General features: G+C 53.9%; 9 protein-coding genes across 9 annotated transcripts; 6 read left to right on the forward strand and 3 right to left on the reverse strand.

Annotated features, from left to right (window-relative positions):
* Positions 1 to 293: 293 nt before the first annotated feature.
* Positions 294 to 729, forward strand: PG998_004571 (glutathione S-transferase; the record flags this gene model as incomplete). The annotated part of the gene is made up of 2 exons (XM_066871389.1): positions 294 to 360; positions 419 to 729. 2 exons carry the CDS (start codon positions 294 to 296, stop codon positions 727 to 729), a joined length of 378 nt encoding a protein of 125 aa, XP_066735139.1.
* Positions 730 to 1605: 876 nt separating this feature from the next.
* On the forward strand, positions 1606 to 3094 carry PG998_004572 (uncharacterized protein; the record flags this gene model as incomplete). Its single annotated transcript, XM_066871390.1, has 2 exons — positions 1606 to 1817; positions 1876 to 3094. Coding segments are annotated over 2 exons (1431 nt in total), but the record flags the coding sequence as incomplete, so codon positions are not given.
* A 1225-nt stretch (positions 3095 to 4319) lies between these two features.
* On the reverse strand, positions 4320 to 7856 carry PG998_004573 (nonribosomal peptide synthase GliP-like protein; the record flags this gene model as incomplete). Its single annotated transcript, XM_066871391.1, has 1 exon — positions 4320 to 7856. The coding sequence occupies one exon, from the start codon at positions 7854 to 7856 to the stop codon at positions 4320 to 4322; it is 3537 nt and encodes a 1178-aa protein (XP_066735141.1).
* A 1345-nt stretch (positions 7857 to 9201) lies between these two features.
* Positions 9202 to 10391, forward strand: PG998_004574 (uncharacterized protein; the record flags this gene model as incomplete). The annotated part of the gene is made up of 3 exons (XM_066871392.1): positions 9202 to 9588; positions 9706 to 9936; positions 10056 to 10391. 3 exons carry the CDS (start codon positions 9202 to 9204, stop codon positions 10389 to 10391), a joined length of 954 nt encoding a protein of 317 aa, XP_066735142.1.
* Positions 10392 to 11516: 1125 nt separating this feature from the next.
* On the forward strand, positions 11517 to 12377 carry PG998_004575 (S-adenosyl-L-methionine-dependent methyltransferase; the record flags this gene model as incomplete). Its single annotated transcript, XM_066871393.1, has 1 exon — positions 11517 to 12377. One exon carries the CDS (start codon positions 11517 to 11519, stop codon positions 12375 to 12377), a length of 861 nt encoding a protein of 286 aa, XP_066735143.1.
* Positions 12378 to 12481: 104 nt separating this feature from the next.
* On the reverse strand, positions 12482 to 13372 carry PG998_004576 (uncharacterized protein; the record flags this gene model as incomplete). Its single annotated transcript, XM_066871394.1, has 1 exon — positions 12482 to 13372. One exon carries the CDS (start codon positions 13370 to 13372, stop codon positions 12482 to 12484), a length of 891 nt encoding a protein of 296 aa, XP_066735144.1.
* Positions 13373 to 13883: 511 nt separating this feature from the next.
* PG998_004577 (uncharacterized protein) lies at positions 13884 to 14937 on the forward strand (the record flags this gene model as incomplete). The annotated part of the gene is made up of 2 exons (XM_066871395.1): positions 13884 to 14281; positions 14340 to 14937. The coding sequence occupies 2 exons, from the start codon at positions 13884 to 13886 to the stop codon at positions 14935 to 14937; spliced, it is 996 nt and encodes a 331-aa protein (XP_066735145.1).
* Positions 14938 to 15014: 77 nt separating this feature from the next.
* Positions 15015 to 16030, reverse strand: PG998_004578 (uncharacterized protein; the record flags this gene model as incomplete). Its single annotated transcript, XM_066871396.1, has 3 exons — positions 15015 to 15172; positions 15231 to 15770; positions 15862 to 16030. The coding sequence occupies 3 exons, from the start codon at positions 16028 to 16030 to the stop codon at positions 15015 to 15017; spliced, it is 867 nt and encodes a 288-aa protein (XP_066735146.1).
* A 359-nt stretch (positions 16031 to 16389) lies between these two features.
* PG998_004579 (aminotransferase GliI) lies at positions 16390 to 17801 on the forward strand (the record flags this gene model as incomplete). The annotated part of the gene is made up of 3 exons (XM_066871397.1): positions 16390 to 17112; positions 17187 to 17273; positions 17361 to 17801. The coding sequence occupies 3 exons, from the start codon at positions 16390 to 16392 to the stop codon at positions 17799 to 17801; spliced, it is 1251 nt and encodes a 416-aa protein (XP_066735147.1).
* Between the last annotated feature and the right edge of the window lie 129 nt (positions 17802 to 17930).

Consider the following 17930-nt stretch of genomic DNA (forward strand, 5'->3'; position numbering starts at 1 on the left):
CTTGGGTGAAAGCCATTGATCTCCGCCAGATTTGAGGAGCCAAATGGCAAGTTTTGAAGCTGCTCTCTTCCCGTCAACATATCTCAATTTCAGACCGTCTGAAGAAGTTGCATGCATTTCAGTAGAAGGGACGTAACGTCGGGGCCCGACCCCCGCACGGCACTCCGGAAGAGGTCGCAGTCCCAAGTATTGCGTCAAGAAGCATATTATATAGCAACGAAAGATCATATGTTACTGTCCTTTGACTGATTTACTCCTCGTTCACTCTCAACTCGACCAATTCTTTAGCAAGGATGACAGAAACAGTGGTTGAAGGTGACGTGGCCTACGATGGTAGAGTCATCTTCTACATCTTGAAAGGTAGGCAGGACATGCGTCAAACCTGTGCACGTCAGGTTCACATCTAACGGACCTGCAGCGGACCAGACGAACTATATCAACTACATCAAGCCATTGATACTAGCCGAGGAACTGCAACTTGCCCCCGTCCTGTCCATCATCGACACGAGATCTACATGGTACTACAAGGTTCATCCCGAGCGGTACGTCCCGGCGCTCAAGGACTGGTGTCCAGACACGAAGCAGGAAATTTACGTTTTTGAGGGCACGGCGTGCCTTCAGTACCTCGCAGAGCAGTACGATCCGGATGGGTCGTGGACAGGGAAGAACAAAGCTGAGAAGGCGCAAGTCTTATCATGGACTGCCTATCAGACAGCTGGCCTCGGGTGAGTGCATGGGACCCTAACTCTGAGAAGGGTGCCATAGTTTCCCGCCAGGTCAAATTTTTAACCATCGTTTAGAGCGACAGCCAAATACTGGCTATACTTCCTGAAGGGGTATCCAAACCGTCAAAACCCTGAGTCATTGCCTAGGACCGTGGCAAAGTAAGTGCATTCACCACTGAACAACCTTTTATCAGGCTAAATGGACTTCTAGACTTCACGAGAATTGTGTCAAACAGTGGGATATCCTAGAGCAACGTCTTGGTATTCCCGGGCAGAAGTACATTGCGTTGGGAGACAGACCGACCATCGCCGACTTATCCTACTTCCTCTTTTCTATGCCCTGGATGTTCAAGTTCTTGGCAGTTGATCTGGATAAGTATCCCCAAATCAAGGCATGGGGAGAGACAATGATGTCAAGGCCAGCGGTCAAGTCAGTACTGAGCCGGGCCCCTACATATGGGCACGATTCCATGGAGGGTTAGAATCAGTTGCTTGAAGATGAATACTCAATACTACCAGCCAAGCTGACACACCTAAATGCTGAACATACCGGGGCCCGTGACTTCCATTGTCGGGAACCGGCAACGGAATTCCGACTCTCACGATATGTTAAGTCACTGGGGCCATCGCATTTCGCGGTTATAATGGCTTATCACGACATATGTATTAGTATTGCGTGCTTATTCTACGTAGCAAGTATGCATCCATATATCCTATCAAAAATGCATATGCCTGTGGTCGAATCATTGTGTCTCTTTCTACTGATTTCCCTTGTCTTAATAAATAGGACCGGAATATATCAAACTGTCACGCATCAGTTCAAAGTCGTATTATCTTCGATCATCAATGTACGTTATGTATTCAATACTTCCGATGAAGCTGCTCTAACTGTTTTCAGAGATTCTTGTTGTTTAAATACCCCATCCTCAGCCATGGCGACGCCGAGAGTAGACCAATACCCACTTGCCCTTATGAATTCCCCAATGGGCAGGGTGATGTTGCCAAGTTTCTGGAGGGTGAGAAGAAGAGCAAGGAGTGGATAAGAGAGCACGGAAAGACATATCGTATCTGGAGTGGCATGACATCTGAAATGTCAGTCTGTCCAGCCGCCTTCCCAGTTGCCGCTTTGCTAATCGATGTCAAACCGCAGAGTTCTGACTCGACCAGAAGACGTCAAGACCGTATTCAGAGACTCTGATTCCCATTCCAAGGCCAAAAACAACGATGCAGGCTGGCTAATGGGTGAGCTCCTTGGGAAATGTTTAGGACTAGTTACCGGATCCGAGTGGAGGCAGACTCGTCTTTGCATGGGTGACTTGTTCACCCAGTCAAAAGTCGCCGCGCAGATTCCTCGCATCAGAGAGGTTGTGCAGATATACTTCGACGAGCTTCATACGACAGGAAGGTTAGCGGTGCGCCAGATGAACCCTGGCAAAGATCTGAGGCTCCTTCCCCTGTGGATTGTGGCAGACTATATCTATGGGCCGCTCACCCCGGCTCTACGATCTCAGTTGGAAAATCTTATCCCCTTGCGGGACTCGTTATTCAGCCGTGTGATTCAAGGCGGGGTAACGCGCTTCCACTGGAGCAGATTTCTACTCTCGCAAACGAATCATGACCTAAAGGACTTCAAGATGCGTTGGCAACAGTTCAACTGCGACGTCTATGCAATATGCCAGGGGGCAGGCAGAAACCCTCCAATAGTTCATATGTATGAGGCATACAAAAGTGGTCGTATGACGCTTGAAACCCTTTTACAGACATTGGACGAGATGCTGTTTGGGAACCTGGACGTCACGATAGGTGGCCTATCATGGAACCCATTGTTCCTGGCAGCGCACCAGGATACACAAAACGAGCTACGAAACGAGATACAAACAGCAAATGAGGAATGGAGCCAATACATCGCCAGAGGCGATACGTTGCTGGCGGCTTCTATCTCGGAGTCCGCGCGGTTGAAGCCCATCGCCGCCTTTTCCATCCCGCAAGCGGCGCCAACGGTGCGCGCGACGGGGGGTTACTTGGTGCCGGCGCAGACGAATTTCGTCGTCGACACCAAGGCACTCAACATCGACAACCCCTACTGGGGACCCGACCGGGCAGCATACCGGCCCTCCCGGTTCCTGGAGCGCAGGGTGGCGGGAGACATGCGCTACCAGTACTGGCGGTTCGGGTTCGGTCCGAGGCAGTGCTTGGGCAAGTACCTTGCGGATATCATCATCCGTGTCGTCGTCGCCCACATGGTTCAGAAGTACCAACTGACGCTGGATGCGACGAGCACGTGGGACAAGAAGTCGGGCGTGTGGATTTCACAGGCTGATTGCGATATTCGTTGCGATGACATTGAGCTGGAGAATGCAGGAAAGTGATCATTACATGTTGGAAACATATGGAGTGTATTCAAAGACATGGGTTTAACTATTGATCCAAAATACTAGTTTAGCTCACCGTATACATCTAGGAGACAGCATAAAACAGCAAGTTCTTTCATATGCTACGAGGTCTACAAATGAGATACTAATGAGTGGAGCACATTCAAAGAGATGATAATATTCCCCATTTCCTTACTCAAACACCTTTAGAGCTAGGTCCTCCCAAAATGAGGCCATGGACCTAATTCAGCTAATGAGACCTTAGAAAGAGGCAGTGAGCGGCGAGTGTGTCAGAGGGTGTGATTGCTTTCCCTATGCGGGGGTCTGCTGTCTGGTCTCCCCGTGTGATGCGACCCAGAAAAAATACTTGCGATTTCATTCGTCGCTCGGCAATCGAAACTGATTTCGGTAGCCGAAACTGAGCTGACCGGATACCGGATTGATGGGTCACGTGGGACTGGGACCAGCTCGACCTTTTGCCCCTAATGTGTCGGAGTAATCGGAGTTAAGGTGCGGATTAGTTAAGCAGCCCCCTTTTTCAGCCAAAAAGGGGGTGAATTACGTAAGCCTTCCTTCCACCATATTCGCAAGTTATCAACTCGTCTTGCGACGCCGAATTCAACCAACCAATTGCTATTGGGTTCACGATGTGTTTAAAACAAGAATACGTAGCTTAGGGACGCCTTTATATCACTTGGAGATCGCTGGATGCCTTGTTAATAGGACCACTGAACGAGGACTTCGAGGATGGTCTCCACAGGCAATAAATAAAATTGAGGATTTTAAACAAATTAATCGAAAATAGTAGTGTATTTTAAGATCAGTCAGTACAGACCTGAGTTCCGTGCTTCTATCAGTTAGTAACCCACATGGAACTTGTTTGATTACTGTCGACCCCATTGCCCTTTCTAGATTCTCAACAAATAGAGACAACCTCGTGAAATACGCCAAGATAGAAACATGTTTTCTCCGTAATCCAACATAAGAATTGAGCTCTTCAGAGACCATCAGAGGTCTTCAAACTTCATACCAAAAAGGTCGTCCGCCTCAGATGATGTGACATTGTCTTTGGGAACTACCCCATCCCGAACCTGACCGAGAGAGCCCCGGATCTCTTCAAACGACCGATCTTCCACGGTGAGAACAAAGGTTGTCGCAATCAACCTTGCCACCACCAGTATGGACATCGCATCAAAACACTCGTGGCTGTATTCCAACCTCATCAGTAGACAGTCGTCGTTCGCCTCCGAGAACTCGACCATAAGTTTGAATTTCGACCCGCCGGTCCACATGCAGATTGGCACCGCGTCGGTCCCAGCCATGTGCGTGTTTCCCATGCCTTCGTGGTAGGAGACCATGACGTCGAAAGGGGCCAGTCCGGCAGCTTCGTTTCCGCCCCTACCGCGTCCAGGATCTGATGCCAGGGCATGGAGTGCCCCAGGGCGCGCTGGCTGGCCTCTTGTACGACCTTGGTAAAGTCTTTGATGTTCTCCTTTAGGGATGGGGGCAATGCCCCCGTCGTAGAAGACGAAGGCAAAGAGGGCGGTGGCGGGTAGCGTATTCGAACAGGCATAGGCTCTAGGAAAAGTCCCACCCTTTCCTGTTCCAAGCAGCTCCGTCGTCCCAGGTGCGGGACCCCGAGGATTATATCAAATGTTTCGGCGTGGTACTGGAGCGCCATGGATACTGCGGCCAAGGCCACCTGGTGCGGTGTCATTCGCTTGCGTCGCACATACCGGCGCAGCTTCGCGCAGACCTCGCGGGGCAGGCGGGTAACGTACGACGTGCCGTCGCAAGAGTCTCTTGACTTCCAGGAGCCGATACTGTGGTTCGGGGTTGGCACATCCCGCAGGTATTCCTTCCAGAATGCTGCCTGCACAGGAGTCGCTCGTGCTCCGGTTGCTGCGCGTTGGGCCAATGATAGGGGCGGGGGCAACTGTACCCCCGTATATGTGTGGCTCACCTCCTGCAACATGAGTTTCAGAGAGGTGTAGTCATAGATAATGTGACTTGCGACCAACACGAGAGCATCAGGTGCGAGAAGGACGCGGATAAGAGAGTCGCGCTCCAGATCAAACGTTTCGTTAATCTCCTGTTCAATGTTGATCGTGTCCATTCTACGAACATGGGGAGGCTCCCGAGCCAATTCCTTCTGCACAGAGGAATCCGAGGTCCACTTGAAGCTAGACTTTAGGATCTCATGACGATCCAAAACAAAATTCCAGGCATCTTCCAGCTTTGTTATCTCCGTGATAGGCCCAAGAGCGAAACCGAAGGCCACGTTGAACGATGATGTACTACTGCCTGCGAACCGGTACCGAGAACACCACTCCAGCTCGATAGGAGATAATGGCGACTCTTTTAGGACCTCAGGGGTCGATAGTCTCCCAGGTGCGGAAAGGTGTCGCTGCAATGCGTCCACAAGTTCTCCGAGCGTAGCCGACTGCATGACGAATACGGGTGATATAGAGCATGAAAATAGCTTCGACAGCCTATTCGCCAGTTGTAGTTGTGATATAGAGTGTCCACCTAGTTCCAAGAAGTCGGAATCAGCGTCCAAAGTCACACCCGATAGCCCAAGTATATCGTTCCATATTTTAGCAACATCTTGCAGTAATCTCTGACTGATGAATGTGGATGGGGGCCCAGGAGAGCTGATGACAGTGTGTTTGACTTCATTGTAATCAAGCTTCCCAGCATTGGTCCGTGGAAACGCCGATACGGGCACAATGTGACGGGGTACCATGTAGCTGGGCAGCACCCCAGACAGGAGTTGTTGTACTTCCGCCCCATCAAGGTCGCGGGGTTGCACTTGGGCCAAGAGAGATCCATCGTCGCGACAGGCCACTGCCACGCCCGTACAGCCGTGGACGGCGTTCTGGATACGGACTTCGATATCGTCGAGATCAACGCGGAATCCACGCAGGTTGAGCTCTCTGTCGCTCCTTCCGCAAAAGCAGAGTTCTCCTTGCTCATTCCAGTATCCGCGGTCTCCGGTCAGGTACATGCGCTCATCAGGTCCGTACCCGAGGCAGTCGGGTAGGAAACGCTCCGCCGTCTCTCGTGGCTTATTGATATATCCCTGAGATATCTGAACGCCGGCAAGATATATTGTGCCAATAACACCCTTTGGGACCAATTGCCTTTGGCTGTCAAGCACGTATACCCGAGTGGATGGGTTCGGCTTCCCGAGTGTTGGGAGCTGATGCGGCTGCAGCTTCTTGATCGTGGCTCCGCATGTCGCCTCTGTCGGCCCGTACATGTTGTAGGTGGCCACCTCGCCCGCCCACTTGTCGCACAGGGCCTGAGACACCGCCTCTCCTACCAGGTACAGGACTCGTAGCGAGGGATAGTCCTGCGGGCGAAGTAAGATCGCCACAGACGGCACCAATATTGCCGCGTCTACGCTGGAGAGGTTCTCCAGCGGATCTGCCGAGGCTCGCAAGACCAACGTGGCCCCATAGCTCAGGGCAGAGAATATTTCATGAATACTTCCATCAAAGCCCGGGGACATGACCTGTCCGACCCGCCATCCGGGACGTGATCGCAGGCGTACGTCGAAGTCCTGTTGAAAGGCTACCAGGCTTTGGTGGGAACATAGGACACCTTTTGGGGAACCACTCGAACCACTAGTGAAACAAACGTATGCTCCAGCCTTAGGCCCTATCGATACGATACCACCTTTTACAGTCTTGACCGCTTCTTGGTTGTTGGATCTCCCCAAAAGCTCTTCAAGTGGGAGGGTCCAGCCGTTGGGCCTTTGTGTCTTGGGAGATGACTTATTAGGCCCGATGAAAACGCGGCTTCCGGATTGTGAGAAGATTTGATCTCGCACAGCACCCGGAAGATCGGCATCAAGGGGACAATATATGCCCCCGGCTTCTAGCACTGCATATATCGCAACGATCCAGCTCACAGTACGGTCGGCATGGACGCATACCACGTCTCCCGGTTTGATATAAAGAGCAAGGTGGGCGCTAGCCCGGCCTGATAAAGAGAGAAGATCGGAGTATGTGAGGGTTTCAGTGCCCTTCTCTACTGCGATGGCCTCGAGATTTGCTTGCGCCGCTCGATGGAACAGGTCGACCAAAGTACAATTATATGCACTAAACGTGGCTGTCGAGACCGAAAAGAAGTTGCCAATCCCCAAAAGAGAATGCGACTCGTAGGTGGCCAACTGCTTTTGGCACTGTTCAACTGTCAGGCCAGGGTTCGTGACGGCTGATACCGCTCGGGCGAACGTCCTGCCAAGCCGTTTGATGTCATCCCCGTAGAACCGATGCTCGTGGTAATACAGCCTGACGGATCCGCCGAGCTGTATATCTACCCTGAGCGGTATCTCAGAGACTACACTGGTCTCGGGTTCTTTAAGCAGATTAAGGGGGCTGTTGCGTAACAATGGTGCCTCGAAGTGAATATCCAGTGTGGAGGCAAACATTTGCTTAGCGTAGCAACTGGGGACGTTCCATTGGAAGGTGTCGAGCTCTATGGAGCGTTTAAAGACCGATTTTAGTAAATCCGCGCTGTTGAGGCAAGATGGAAGCGAAATAGAAAAGGGCACAAGGTTGATCAGGGGCCCGATCACTTGCTCGACGCCGGCGATAGGTATAGTACGGCCGGAAAGGACGACTCCAAAGGAGACATGGTTGGAGTCGACATATCTGCTGAGGGTGAGAGCCCAGGCAGTATAGAAAATAGTCGCGGCTGTCACACCAGCGGCCCTGGCATGCCGGGACAGGTCAGCCGCGGAGATCTCCATCATGACGTCTTCCCTGGCATACAAGGGCGTAACTGGAGAGATCGGACTTCGAAGTAGTAAGTCGCAGTTTGCAGCACGCAAGCTATCTCTTTGTGAGTCCCAAAAGATATGCGATGTGTCATTCTGAGTTTGTCGAAATGCGGTGACCTCCCCGAGAAAGGATACAAACGACGGGCTGGGGTTGGGTCTTTCTCCAGCTAAAATCGCCCTGTGTTTGTTCAGGACCAACATAGCAGAATAACCATCCATTAGAGCATGGTGAACATTCCAAATGACTTTGCTCTCCACTGCTTCACCGCTCGTCGACTGTAGGTGAATCACCTGGAATGCAACATGCATGAAGTCTGTGTCGAGATCGTCGAGTGCTGGGGGTGATTCGTAAATTGTAGGATCCGTCACAGTCATATTCTTCCATATGAACGGAGCATTTTCAGTCTCCTTGACACGGTAGGTGTTGTCCTGGTCTTCGAATATCGTGCGAAAGATGGGCTCGGTCATTACAATGGCTCTCCAAGCTCGTTTGATTTCGGGTATATCATGTGTCTGGTAGGTCTCAGAGTACCGTATAACGTTATGTCCCGTTCGAGTCCTACTACCATGAATGAGAGAGAGTTGGATGTCTGTCGCTTCCGTGACCACCCCATTGTGATGATTGATAGGGGTAGCAGTGTGTGACAATTCTCCGGCAACCCAGCCTGTTCAGGAAGGGGCTTGGGGTAGGCTTGGTTTCGGAAGCCAAGGCTTGTAGACGTCTTCTCTAGCTCATGTACGATGCATTCTATCGAGTCGAGACCCATAAGCATGGCTACCGTTACCAGCAGCTGCTTGTCCCGGCAGGATGAGGCAATCATAATGGCTGATAGGGAGTCTCCGCCATTTCGAACAAAACTAATTGAACTGTCGATATGTTGCGGTTTTGTCTTCAAGACGGGAGCTATCTCTTGAAGCAAAGATACGCGAATATTTTGCATCATGTTCTGGTCAATAGTAGTATGATGCTAATGATGGAGTAAACTAAAAGCGGCTGATGGCTTAGACGGACAATTTCTCACGGAGGCTAGCCAAATACAATATGCAGTTCACCATGCACGCGGGCGGCACCTAAGATCATCCAAGTGTTGTGCGACGTGACCGAACAATATGCTAGATGCGTACACCCCTTGGTTGTTGTATTCACTTCCCGCCAGTCTGGGCCCGGCTGCCGAAAGGCTGACCCGGCCGTAGCCTTTACCAACCACGCTTTCTGATTCAAATAACATCTGGGACTCGGATATATCCACCGTAGCGGGCCGTGTGAGTTGTTGTGTTGGCAAAGCCGGATCCTGTTCTCCTACAGCCAAGCAAAATGCCCGTTCTTCAAACCCTGTCCCCACCCAAAACCAACGTCTGGTACCTCGCCTACGGATCCAATCTGAGTACAGCAAAGTTCATCCATGATCGTGGCATCACACCCATCGCTACGGCGGTCGTTAATGTGCCAGGATGGAGACTGTCAATGGACAGTGCCGGGGTCCCTTATTCAGAACCGTCGTTTGCAAGTATCACTCCGATGCGCAGTGACAACGGGGACGAAAAGGCCATAGAGCTGATTGGAACAGCGTACTATCTCAGCCCTTTCATGTACTCCAAGGTCATTGCTTCAGAGGGTGGAGGCATAGCGTACGCGGAGGTGATGATCTGGACCGAGCGTCTCGATGGGGCTGACAAAGGAACTGATGGGGGTGCAATCCAAGTTCGCTCACTGGTAACGATGTTGCGGAGAGTGGCCAGGCCGAGTTTACGATATATGGTAACGCCATAAGCCCATTGAGTGCAGAAGTCCCTCAGTTTCTGACCATATGTTATTCAGACACTTCTCCGGACGGGAGCTGAGGAAGCCCGCGTGCCTCCTGCTTACCAGAATTTCCTAGCCAGAATCCTAATTTACCATCCGCCGACGCAGCCTTTCCCCAAGCTGGGCGCTGCCTTGTTTCTAGCTTTCTGGGGCCGCGTCATGTCGCTCATGGAGAAGATCACTAAGATGAGCCTGAAAGGTAGCAAGACGGGCAATGCACCAGCCTGGGTCATCGCTATGGTTAGAGTCGTAGTAGTCACCATGTGGCTATACCATGACTTCATTCATGCCGGCTCTTCGTCTTCCTGCTCCTCGCCGGCGTCCCCAATGGGTTCGCCAAGCTCTCGATCCTGCTGCTGCTGCAGAACATCTTCCCCCGACGAGCCCGCCCGCGGACGGCCTGGTGTATCTGGGCGGGCATCACTATCGTGGTGCTCCTCTACGTCATCCAGGTGCTCTACATCGGCATCCACTGCGGCCCCAAAGCCTGCACGGTCGTTGAGCAGGTGAACATCGCCAAGGCCACAGCATCGGTCAATCTGGTCCTCGACATCTTTATCCTGGTTCTCGCCGTGGTCAACGTATGGACGCTGCAAATGTCCAGACGACACAAGATTGGTGTCATAGGTGTCTTCATGACGGGTATCTTGTCAGTTCATTGCTATGCTGCTTTCGGTCACCGGTTCGATACAATTATCTAACACATTACGCAGGGCGATTGCATGCAGTATCATCGTTCTCTATTACCGCGTGGTCACGACCCTAAATCCTGACGCCGTGTGGGTTCAGGTTCTCATACCACTTGTTCTTGTGTAAGGACCCTTTAACCTCCTATCTCTTCTAATAACCGAGTCTCATCCACGTAACCCATTTCCGATCCGATCCGATTGCTGTCGCTGACTATTCATGTCTCCCGGACCTGCAGCATTTACGAGCCTTCCATCGCTCTGATCACGGCATCACTTCCTGCCGCGCCCGCCGCCTGGGCACGGTTCCGACAGAGCAGAGCCTTCACATCGGTGCGCTCCCTCCTCAGCACGCTTAGTCCCCGTCGGAGCCCGGCGAGCACCGGCTATGAACTGGAACGGATCTCGTCGCGGAGGCGTCTTGACTCTCACGATTCGATCCCTGAGGCAATGCCGGCGAAGCAATCGACAGGGGAGGACACAGAGGCCGGAACATACACGGTTCGGGTGGAAGGAGATGGGCGTACGGCAAGGTGAAGATTGAAAGCACGGGTGTGACAAGGACCACCATCTGTGACTGTGCTACGTGTGCAATTGGTCTAATACGTATATTTCTACATACCTCTTTGTCCTTACCTATTCAATTTCAAATCCAGCGCTAGTATTTATATGAAGTAACACACTTCTTGGAACTGGCAGTTTGGGGAATCGAGGTGTGTGTGGTAGGCACGGGTTGCCCCACGCCCGCGGGTACCGATCTTTTATCAAGCTGCAACTGTTTTCATGGTAGTCATCCCTTGCGTGCGGCAATGGAAATTCATGTTACACGTAAATGCTCATACCTTGAGAACGCCTTCCGGCTTGGCTGGTGGCTGTACAACCATTCGGTAGCTAAATACGCCCGAAGGCAGGTACCAAAGTACTTGACTTGGCCCGGCTCCCCGGATGGGGTGGGTGGGTGCCTAAAGCTGTAACGCTGCTCTTTGTTTGTTCATGTCGACACAACAACTTGTCTCCAAACGACAAATAAAACCCATCTCTCCAACCCAACAATACCTCTTACTAGATTCATATCATTTCCTGCAAACAACAAAACTCTCTAGTTCTCTGCTTGCCCTTTCCCTAATTATTTCATTCACCATGAACGCACCCGAAGGCGAAGTCCGCTTTGTGCCTAAGCAGGCCATTGCCCCGACACCCCAGCTCTACGATGAGCTCGTGTCAGACAGCATGGAGAACCTCGCCCGGGCATCTCTGGTCGTCGCCGGGCCCATCAAAGACGGTGACGTCATCAACGACAACGGCTGCGGCACGGGCGCCGGCACCGCCGCCGTCGTCGAGGCCGTCGATGGCGATATCTCCATCTCTATCAAGGGCAACGACATCAACGACGACGCCCTGGCCGTCTACCGCAAGAACGCCGCCGACGACGCCTGGCCCGCCGTGGGGGTCCATGACGACTCCAACGCCCTCCACTTCGGCGACGGCACCTTCGACCTGACCATCGGCAACGCCCTGCTGTTCGTGCTCCCCGACGACGGCGTCGGCGCCATCAAGGAGGTCCATCGCACCCTCAAGCCCGGCGGCTCGGCTGTCTTCAACTCGTGGAAGTACGTGCCCAATATGCCCCCTCTCGAGGCTGCCGCGAAGGCCACCCGGCCCGAGGGCACGCCGCTGCCTCGTGCGGGTTTGGACAAATGGTCCAGCGCCGAATTCCTCCAGGGCATCGTGGAGGAAGGCGGCTTCAAGACCGAAAACATCACCATGCACCAGGCACCAGTGTCGGTCACGACGTCCGAGGTCAACCGCTACGCCAATATGCTCTGGAGCTTCATCGGCGGCACTACGCCGGTCGGCTGGCTGAAGTCAGATGAGGACAACTGGGACAAGGCCATTCAAGTCATCAAGGATGAGCTGAAGAAGACGGAAGGATATAAGGAGATCGAGGGCGGCAGACTTCAGCTCCAGTTCGTCGCGAACATTGTTGTTGCCAAGAAGTAACTGTGCAGTTCCGACATCTCGTTGCCCATAGCTTAGATCTGAAATCATTATTGCATTTATATGTGAAAACGCGCATTTGCGATTGAGAACTATTTGACCGTGCATCACTTGCGTGCCACTACGACGCTTGCCGTTAGGGTCAGCCATCCTGCCCCCTCAACGTCCATATCCCGCCTATACCAGGGCCCGGTCACCAAAGCTTGCTGGGCGTATTCTATGACCTGCTCCCAACTGTCCTCGTCATGCTGTATCCACTTCCCTCCCGTAGTCCCGCAAATGGACCAGCCGATCTCACACCACCTCCGGGCGTTGGCCACCCTGATCTCGGTCGAATGACGCTCAACGCGCATCCCGTCCGAGGGGAAGCCCGCCTTCAGTAAAGCCTGTTCGACCTGCCGGCCCCCGTATGCGTGCATCTGCAGCATATCTGGCAGCGCGCCCTCAGGCCTGCCACCCTCGACACCACGCAGCTCCTCGACGGCTTGTCGAAAGACAGCCATGGACGGCAGGTCCTCCCACGTCGCGACCACCGCCAGCCCGCCGGGCCGCAGTGTGCGATGGATCTCGCGGGCGCTCACCACGTCCCCGCCCTCTCCCAGCTGCAGGAAGACGAACCCCGTCAAGCTGTGCGAGAAACTCCCGTCGGGGAACGACAGGGCCGTGCTGTCCATCGACCGGGCGTCTACCCCTGTCCAATTCTCCGACGTGGCCATGGACTGCAGCTGTTTCACCGCAGCCGGGCTCCTGTCTGTCGCTGAGACCCGGATATCCTGTCTGTCGGGGTCCGCGTTCTTCAGAGGCGGCTGCAGCGAAAACAGGGCCTTGGTAATGGCGCCGGAACCGCAGCCGTTGTCGTGGACGTGCGATCCGACGGGGAGCGGAACTAACGGACGTAGAAATTCATGAGCTACTGCTTCCGTGGCCGATCCCAGGAACTCCTGTAGGGCTGTTTCGTCAATTAGCACGATCTGTTTGGGTTTGAATGAAACACTCATGTTGAATGGTCCCCTAATTCACGAGGGCCTGGATTATAAAGTACAGGTGGGAGGTTAGGCTTGTGACTTGCTGTATCTGCTACAGGTGATAATGCAGCGATGACCTCCTTTTGAGGTGCACCAAGGCCGTCGGACTTGGTACAAGTTCCCAACAACGGTATGACAGCAGGTTGGTAAGCAGCCCGTTACCCCCGCTCGCTCTCCATTTCGGCAGATAAGCCTCTGGCAACCTCACTAAAGACTACATAAAAGTACTTAACCAGCCGGGTACTGAGCTATGCCCATTTCGTATGTTGTACAACAGAACGGCCAAAATGTAGAAGAGGGCAGAGTCTCCCAAGCATGCCATCAAAATTCAACGCTCAAGTACTTACTTGAACTCCATGCTATTCATGATATCTCTTGCAAAGAGTAAGCTCGTCATTACGTATTCTCAATTACTGGATAAATCATTACGTTACGCCAAACGTCTTACATCTTAGCCTAGGGCGGTAGACCTCGAACTGCCATCATGTCAAACCCTGTCATTGTTGACGTCCTCATCGTCGGCGGCGGCCCTGCAGGCCTCACCGCTGCCACCACCCTGGCCCGCCAACTCCACACAGCGGTTCTGTTTGACTCCGGAAGCTACCGGAATGCTCGAAGCAAACATATGCACATGATGCCAACTTGGGAACACAAAGACCCCGCAGACTTTCGAGCGGCGACCCGTGAGGACCTCAAGCGATACGACACGGTACAAGTCGAGCAAACTGAAATCACCAGCATCATCAAACGAGATGACGGGGTGTTCGTAGCAAAAGATGCAACTGGCCGCCAGTGGTATGGTTTCAAGGTCATCTTAGCAAGTGGTGTGGACGACATCTTCCCAGATGTGAAAGGGTATGACGAATGCTGGGCTCACGCTATGTAGGCACCTAAAATCCATATCCCTACACGAACGAGGTACTGACAGGACGCGCTGCAGATATCACTGCCTCTTCTGCCATGGCTACGAGCAGCGCGGTGCTGAATCCGCCGGTGTTCTGGCGGTGGACTGGATCGCATCGGCCAAGATGGCGATGCACATGGCGCACATGGCGGCCTCGCTGGCCAAGGTCGTGACCATCTACACCAACGGCGACGAGGCCCTGGCAGCAGAGATGACCCAGGCGTTATCCACCGCGGGCTACGAAGACGGGAAGAAGTACCGAACGGACAGCCGCGCCATCGCCGCGATCGAGCTGGCCGCGAACGCGGATGGCGACGCCGCCGACGGGAACTTGATCCGCCTCCGGTTTCAGGACGGCTCCGAGGCCAAGGGCGAGGCGTTCCTGGCGCACAGCCCGCGCACGCGCGTCAAGGGGCCCTTCGTCGAGCAGCTGGGGCTCGAGCTCACGCCGACGGGCGACTACGTGGTCCAGCCGCCGTTCAACGCGACCAGCGTCGACGGCGTCTTCGCCGCGGGCGACTGCACCTCCATGTTCAAGGTGGGGACCAGGGCCGTGGCCGACGGCGCCATGACGGGGGCCGGGGTTTCGGCGAGGTTACAGGAGGAGCACATGGGGACGAAAGCTGTCTTTTGATTCATATCCTCCATAGCCACACATGATTGCTTTGATGCAATTAACCAGACCAATAACTACTAGCTTGCGTCTACTGCTCATGTTTTCTCTGCTCCTTCACTCCCGTCGAGTGGCTTCTGGCCCCAGACAACACGCATAGGGTAGCTCCCGCCGCGCTCTGAGAGCTCAGTCCTCAAACGGGACTCTAATGTGTCTAGATCGTGGCGGCTCATACACGAGACTCCACCTGGGTGATCTACTGGCCGTCGCCTTGTTAGCCACTGCTGTTGTCACAAATTTCGTTGGGTGCTTACCATTTGCCCAGGCCACTAGCCCGCTTGCCGCTATACAAGATACTTGGGTGCTCTTGACTTGCAGATCTGGATCCTTTGCCTTTGCCCCAATGTCGTAGGGAATCATGCGAGATTCAACATTGGCAAAGCCAGCTTCGCTGATCCACGTGCTCATGTCCGCGGAGAAGGTGTTCCCTGTACCCAATGCATCGAACAACTCCATCATGAGGCGTTGGAACTGTTTCATGACGGGGCCGTGGTCGTCGGAAACACGGTTGATCCCTTCCATCAGCTGCACCCAGCCTCCCGGCGCGACGGTCTCTAAGAGCCCATGCAGCACCCCGGAAACATCGGGTCCCGCGCCAGCGAGCACCAGCCGCTGGTGGACGAGGTCAAAGCTGCCCTTCCACTCCGGTGGCCACGGGTTGCGAATGTCGTGGACGGCAAAAGTGACACCTGCGGGGGAGGGGACGGGAAAGCGAGCGGCGCTGGCGTCGGTACCGATCAGGGTAGCGGCGTCGGGGAGAGCGACCTGGCCGCGGACGTCCGACAGCCATACGCCTGCCAGGTAATGTTTCCATCAATCAGATTTCTAGCTTCGCCATTTGCGAATCATAGGCTAAAACACGGCAAGCTGATGGAGCTTACTTACCGTTCGAAGTTCCCGAATCCAATATGCGTAATCCGCGCCGCGAGAGATCGACCGGAGCAACTACCAACTGGCCTCCCATCGAGGCTTTCAGAATAGTGTGCTGGTACGCCAGCCGTTCGGCTTCGGCGTCATTCTCCATCACATACCCTGGTTGGTCTTCGTCAGGCATCGTAAATCTAACACGCAGTACTAGGGAGCCGCGCAAAGGATGATGACTCTCCAACCGAGGCTATTGCTTGTGCGTCGACTGTAAGCCAATTTCTAACCTGCTTTCAACCTATCGGTTTGCGACCCGATCTAGGTGAGCCTGAAGCAAACGCCGTATCATTGTGCCGAAGTATCTTCCTGTCTGTCACCCGGGGCCCGGAGAAACTGAATCGGCTCCCGAGTAGTGAGCCCCTTGAGTGCTGATACTATAGCTTCGAGGTTGCAAACAACTACTTTGGTTCACTTCGTAGTGTCAAATCCTTAGCATAATGCCTGGTGAAGTAGATCCTTCTGAGCATCCCATCCAGAGCACCAGCCGCCATGGTCCAATCATCTACTACGCCGCCGGCCTCGCCCAGACTCAGGGACCCGTCTTCCTCCATTATCCCCCACGTTGCACTGTACGTTGTCCAGGTCCTGGCACTAGCGTCACCCCCGTCTCGTAGTCGCAACTATGTCTTCGCCGCTCTGATCGCAGGGCTGTGCTTGTACACCCAGTTCCACCCGCACTTCTCCAACGACCCCGGCCTGGTGCAGCCCTTCACCATTGCCTGGTCCTACTACCTCGACACCCTTTCCAAACTTCTCTTCTCCGGCCCCCGAGGGCCCGAGGCGGCCTTTTGGCGCCTCGATCGCTCACGCCAGGAAGCCGTAGGTTACAAAGCCTTCGGGTGGAAGAAGCTCCGGTGGGCCCTTTCCCTGATCCTGAACCAACGCGGGGCCCGCTGGAACTACCAGGTGAAGAATGTGCATCCCGTCCAAAGCAAGAAGAGGGCCGCGTTCCTAGCACTGCAGGCTTGGAACTTTGCCAAGTGCATCCTGATATCGGATCTTCTATTCAGCCTCTCTCGGCGGCTATTCTACACCACACCTGATGGCCTCGTCGGTGCGGTCAACAGCCATGACCTCACCCTGAGGCATCCGGATTGGCGGTGGAGTTTTGCTCGGGCGCTGGTCTTCGGCGCTTTACCGTACTTCATGCTCACGATGCAATATTCTTTGCTTGCCTTCGTCGGTGTGGTGACTGGTCTTACTAGACCCATGGTAAGGCCCTCCCTGTGTAGCGTTTACTGTCCCAAATCCCTCTCTATGCAGCACTGAGCTGACAAAGCCACTAGGACTGGCCACCGATCTTTGGGCCCATTTCCGAAGTAACCACTGTGCGATCCTTCTGGGGCAAGTATTGGCACCAACAACTTCGTCGTGTGAGTATCCTCTCTCTTTATCCATCAGAAGCATACATTTCCTTTTTCATGAATCAAGTATTACTCACCAATCGCTTTCCCTATTAGATGTTGACATCGTACACGGACGCCTTCGTAGAATGGCTGGGCATCCCCCGGGGGACCAACTGGTCGTCCTACACGACCCTGTACCTAGCCTTCCTGATCTCGGGCACCTTCCACGCCCTGTCGCAGCGCCAGATGCCGCGGCGCGCCGATGTCTCCGACGGCGACGTCGTCGCCGGCTTCTTCGGCTTCTTCGTGTGGCAGGCCCTTGCCATCACGCTGGAAGACGCCGTGGGCTGGTGTTGGAGAGGCCTGGGGCTGCGGTCCACGGGGCATGAGCGGTGGCGGCGCCTGGTCGGGTACGTCTGGGTGACGTGCTGCATATGGGCGAGCCTGCCCCTGGCCGGAGACACGTTTCTGCGCATGCGCATGGGCGAGGAGAGTTTTCTGCCCTTCACACTGTTCGGGCCGTGGGTCGAAAGTCTCGTACCGATACCGCCGTAGTTCCAATGAGGAGACAGCCCGGCGCTGGAAGTAATGCCCAGCCAAGGGCATTTCACTGGTATTAAGAAGCAACAAATATTGGTCAAATGAATTGTTCTTGTATGCTCGATAGCTATATAGAACTGGATG

Source organism: Apiospora kogelbergensis (assembly GCF_038363985.1).
Source record: "Apiospora kogelbergensis strain CBS 113332 chromosome Unknown utg000002l_segment0_segment0, whole genome shotgun sequence".
In the NCBI taxonomy this organism is placed as follows: Eukaryota; Fungi; Ascomycota; class Sordariomycetes; order Amphisphaeriales; family Apiosporaceae; genus Apiospora; species Apiospora kogelbergensis.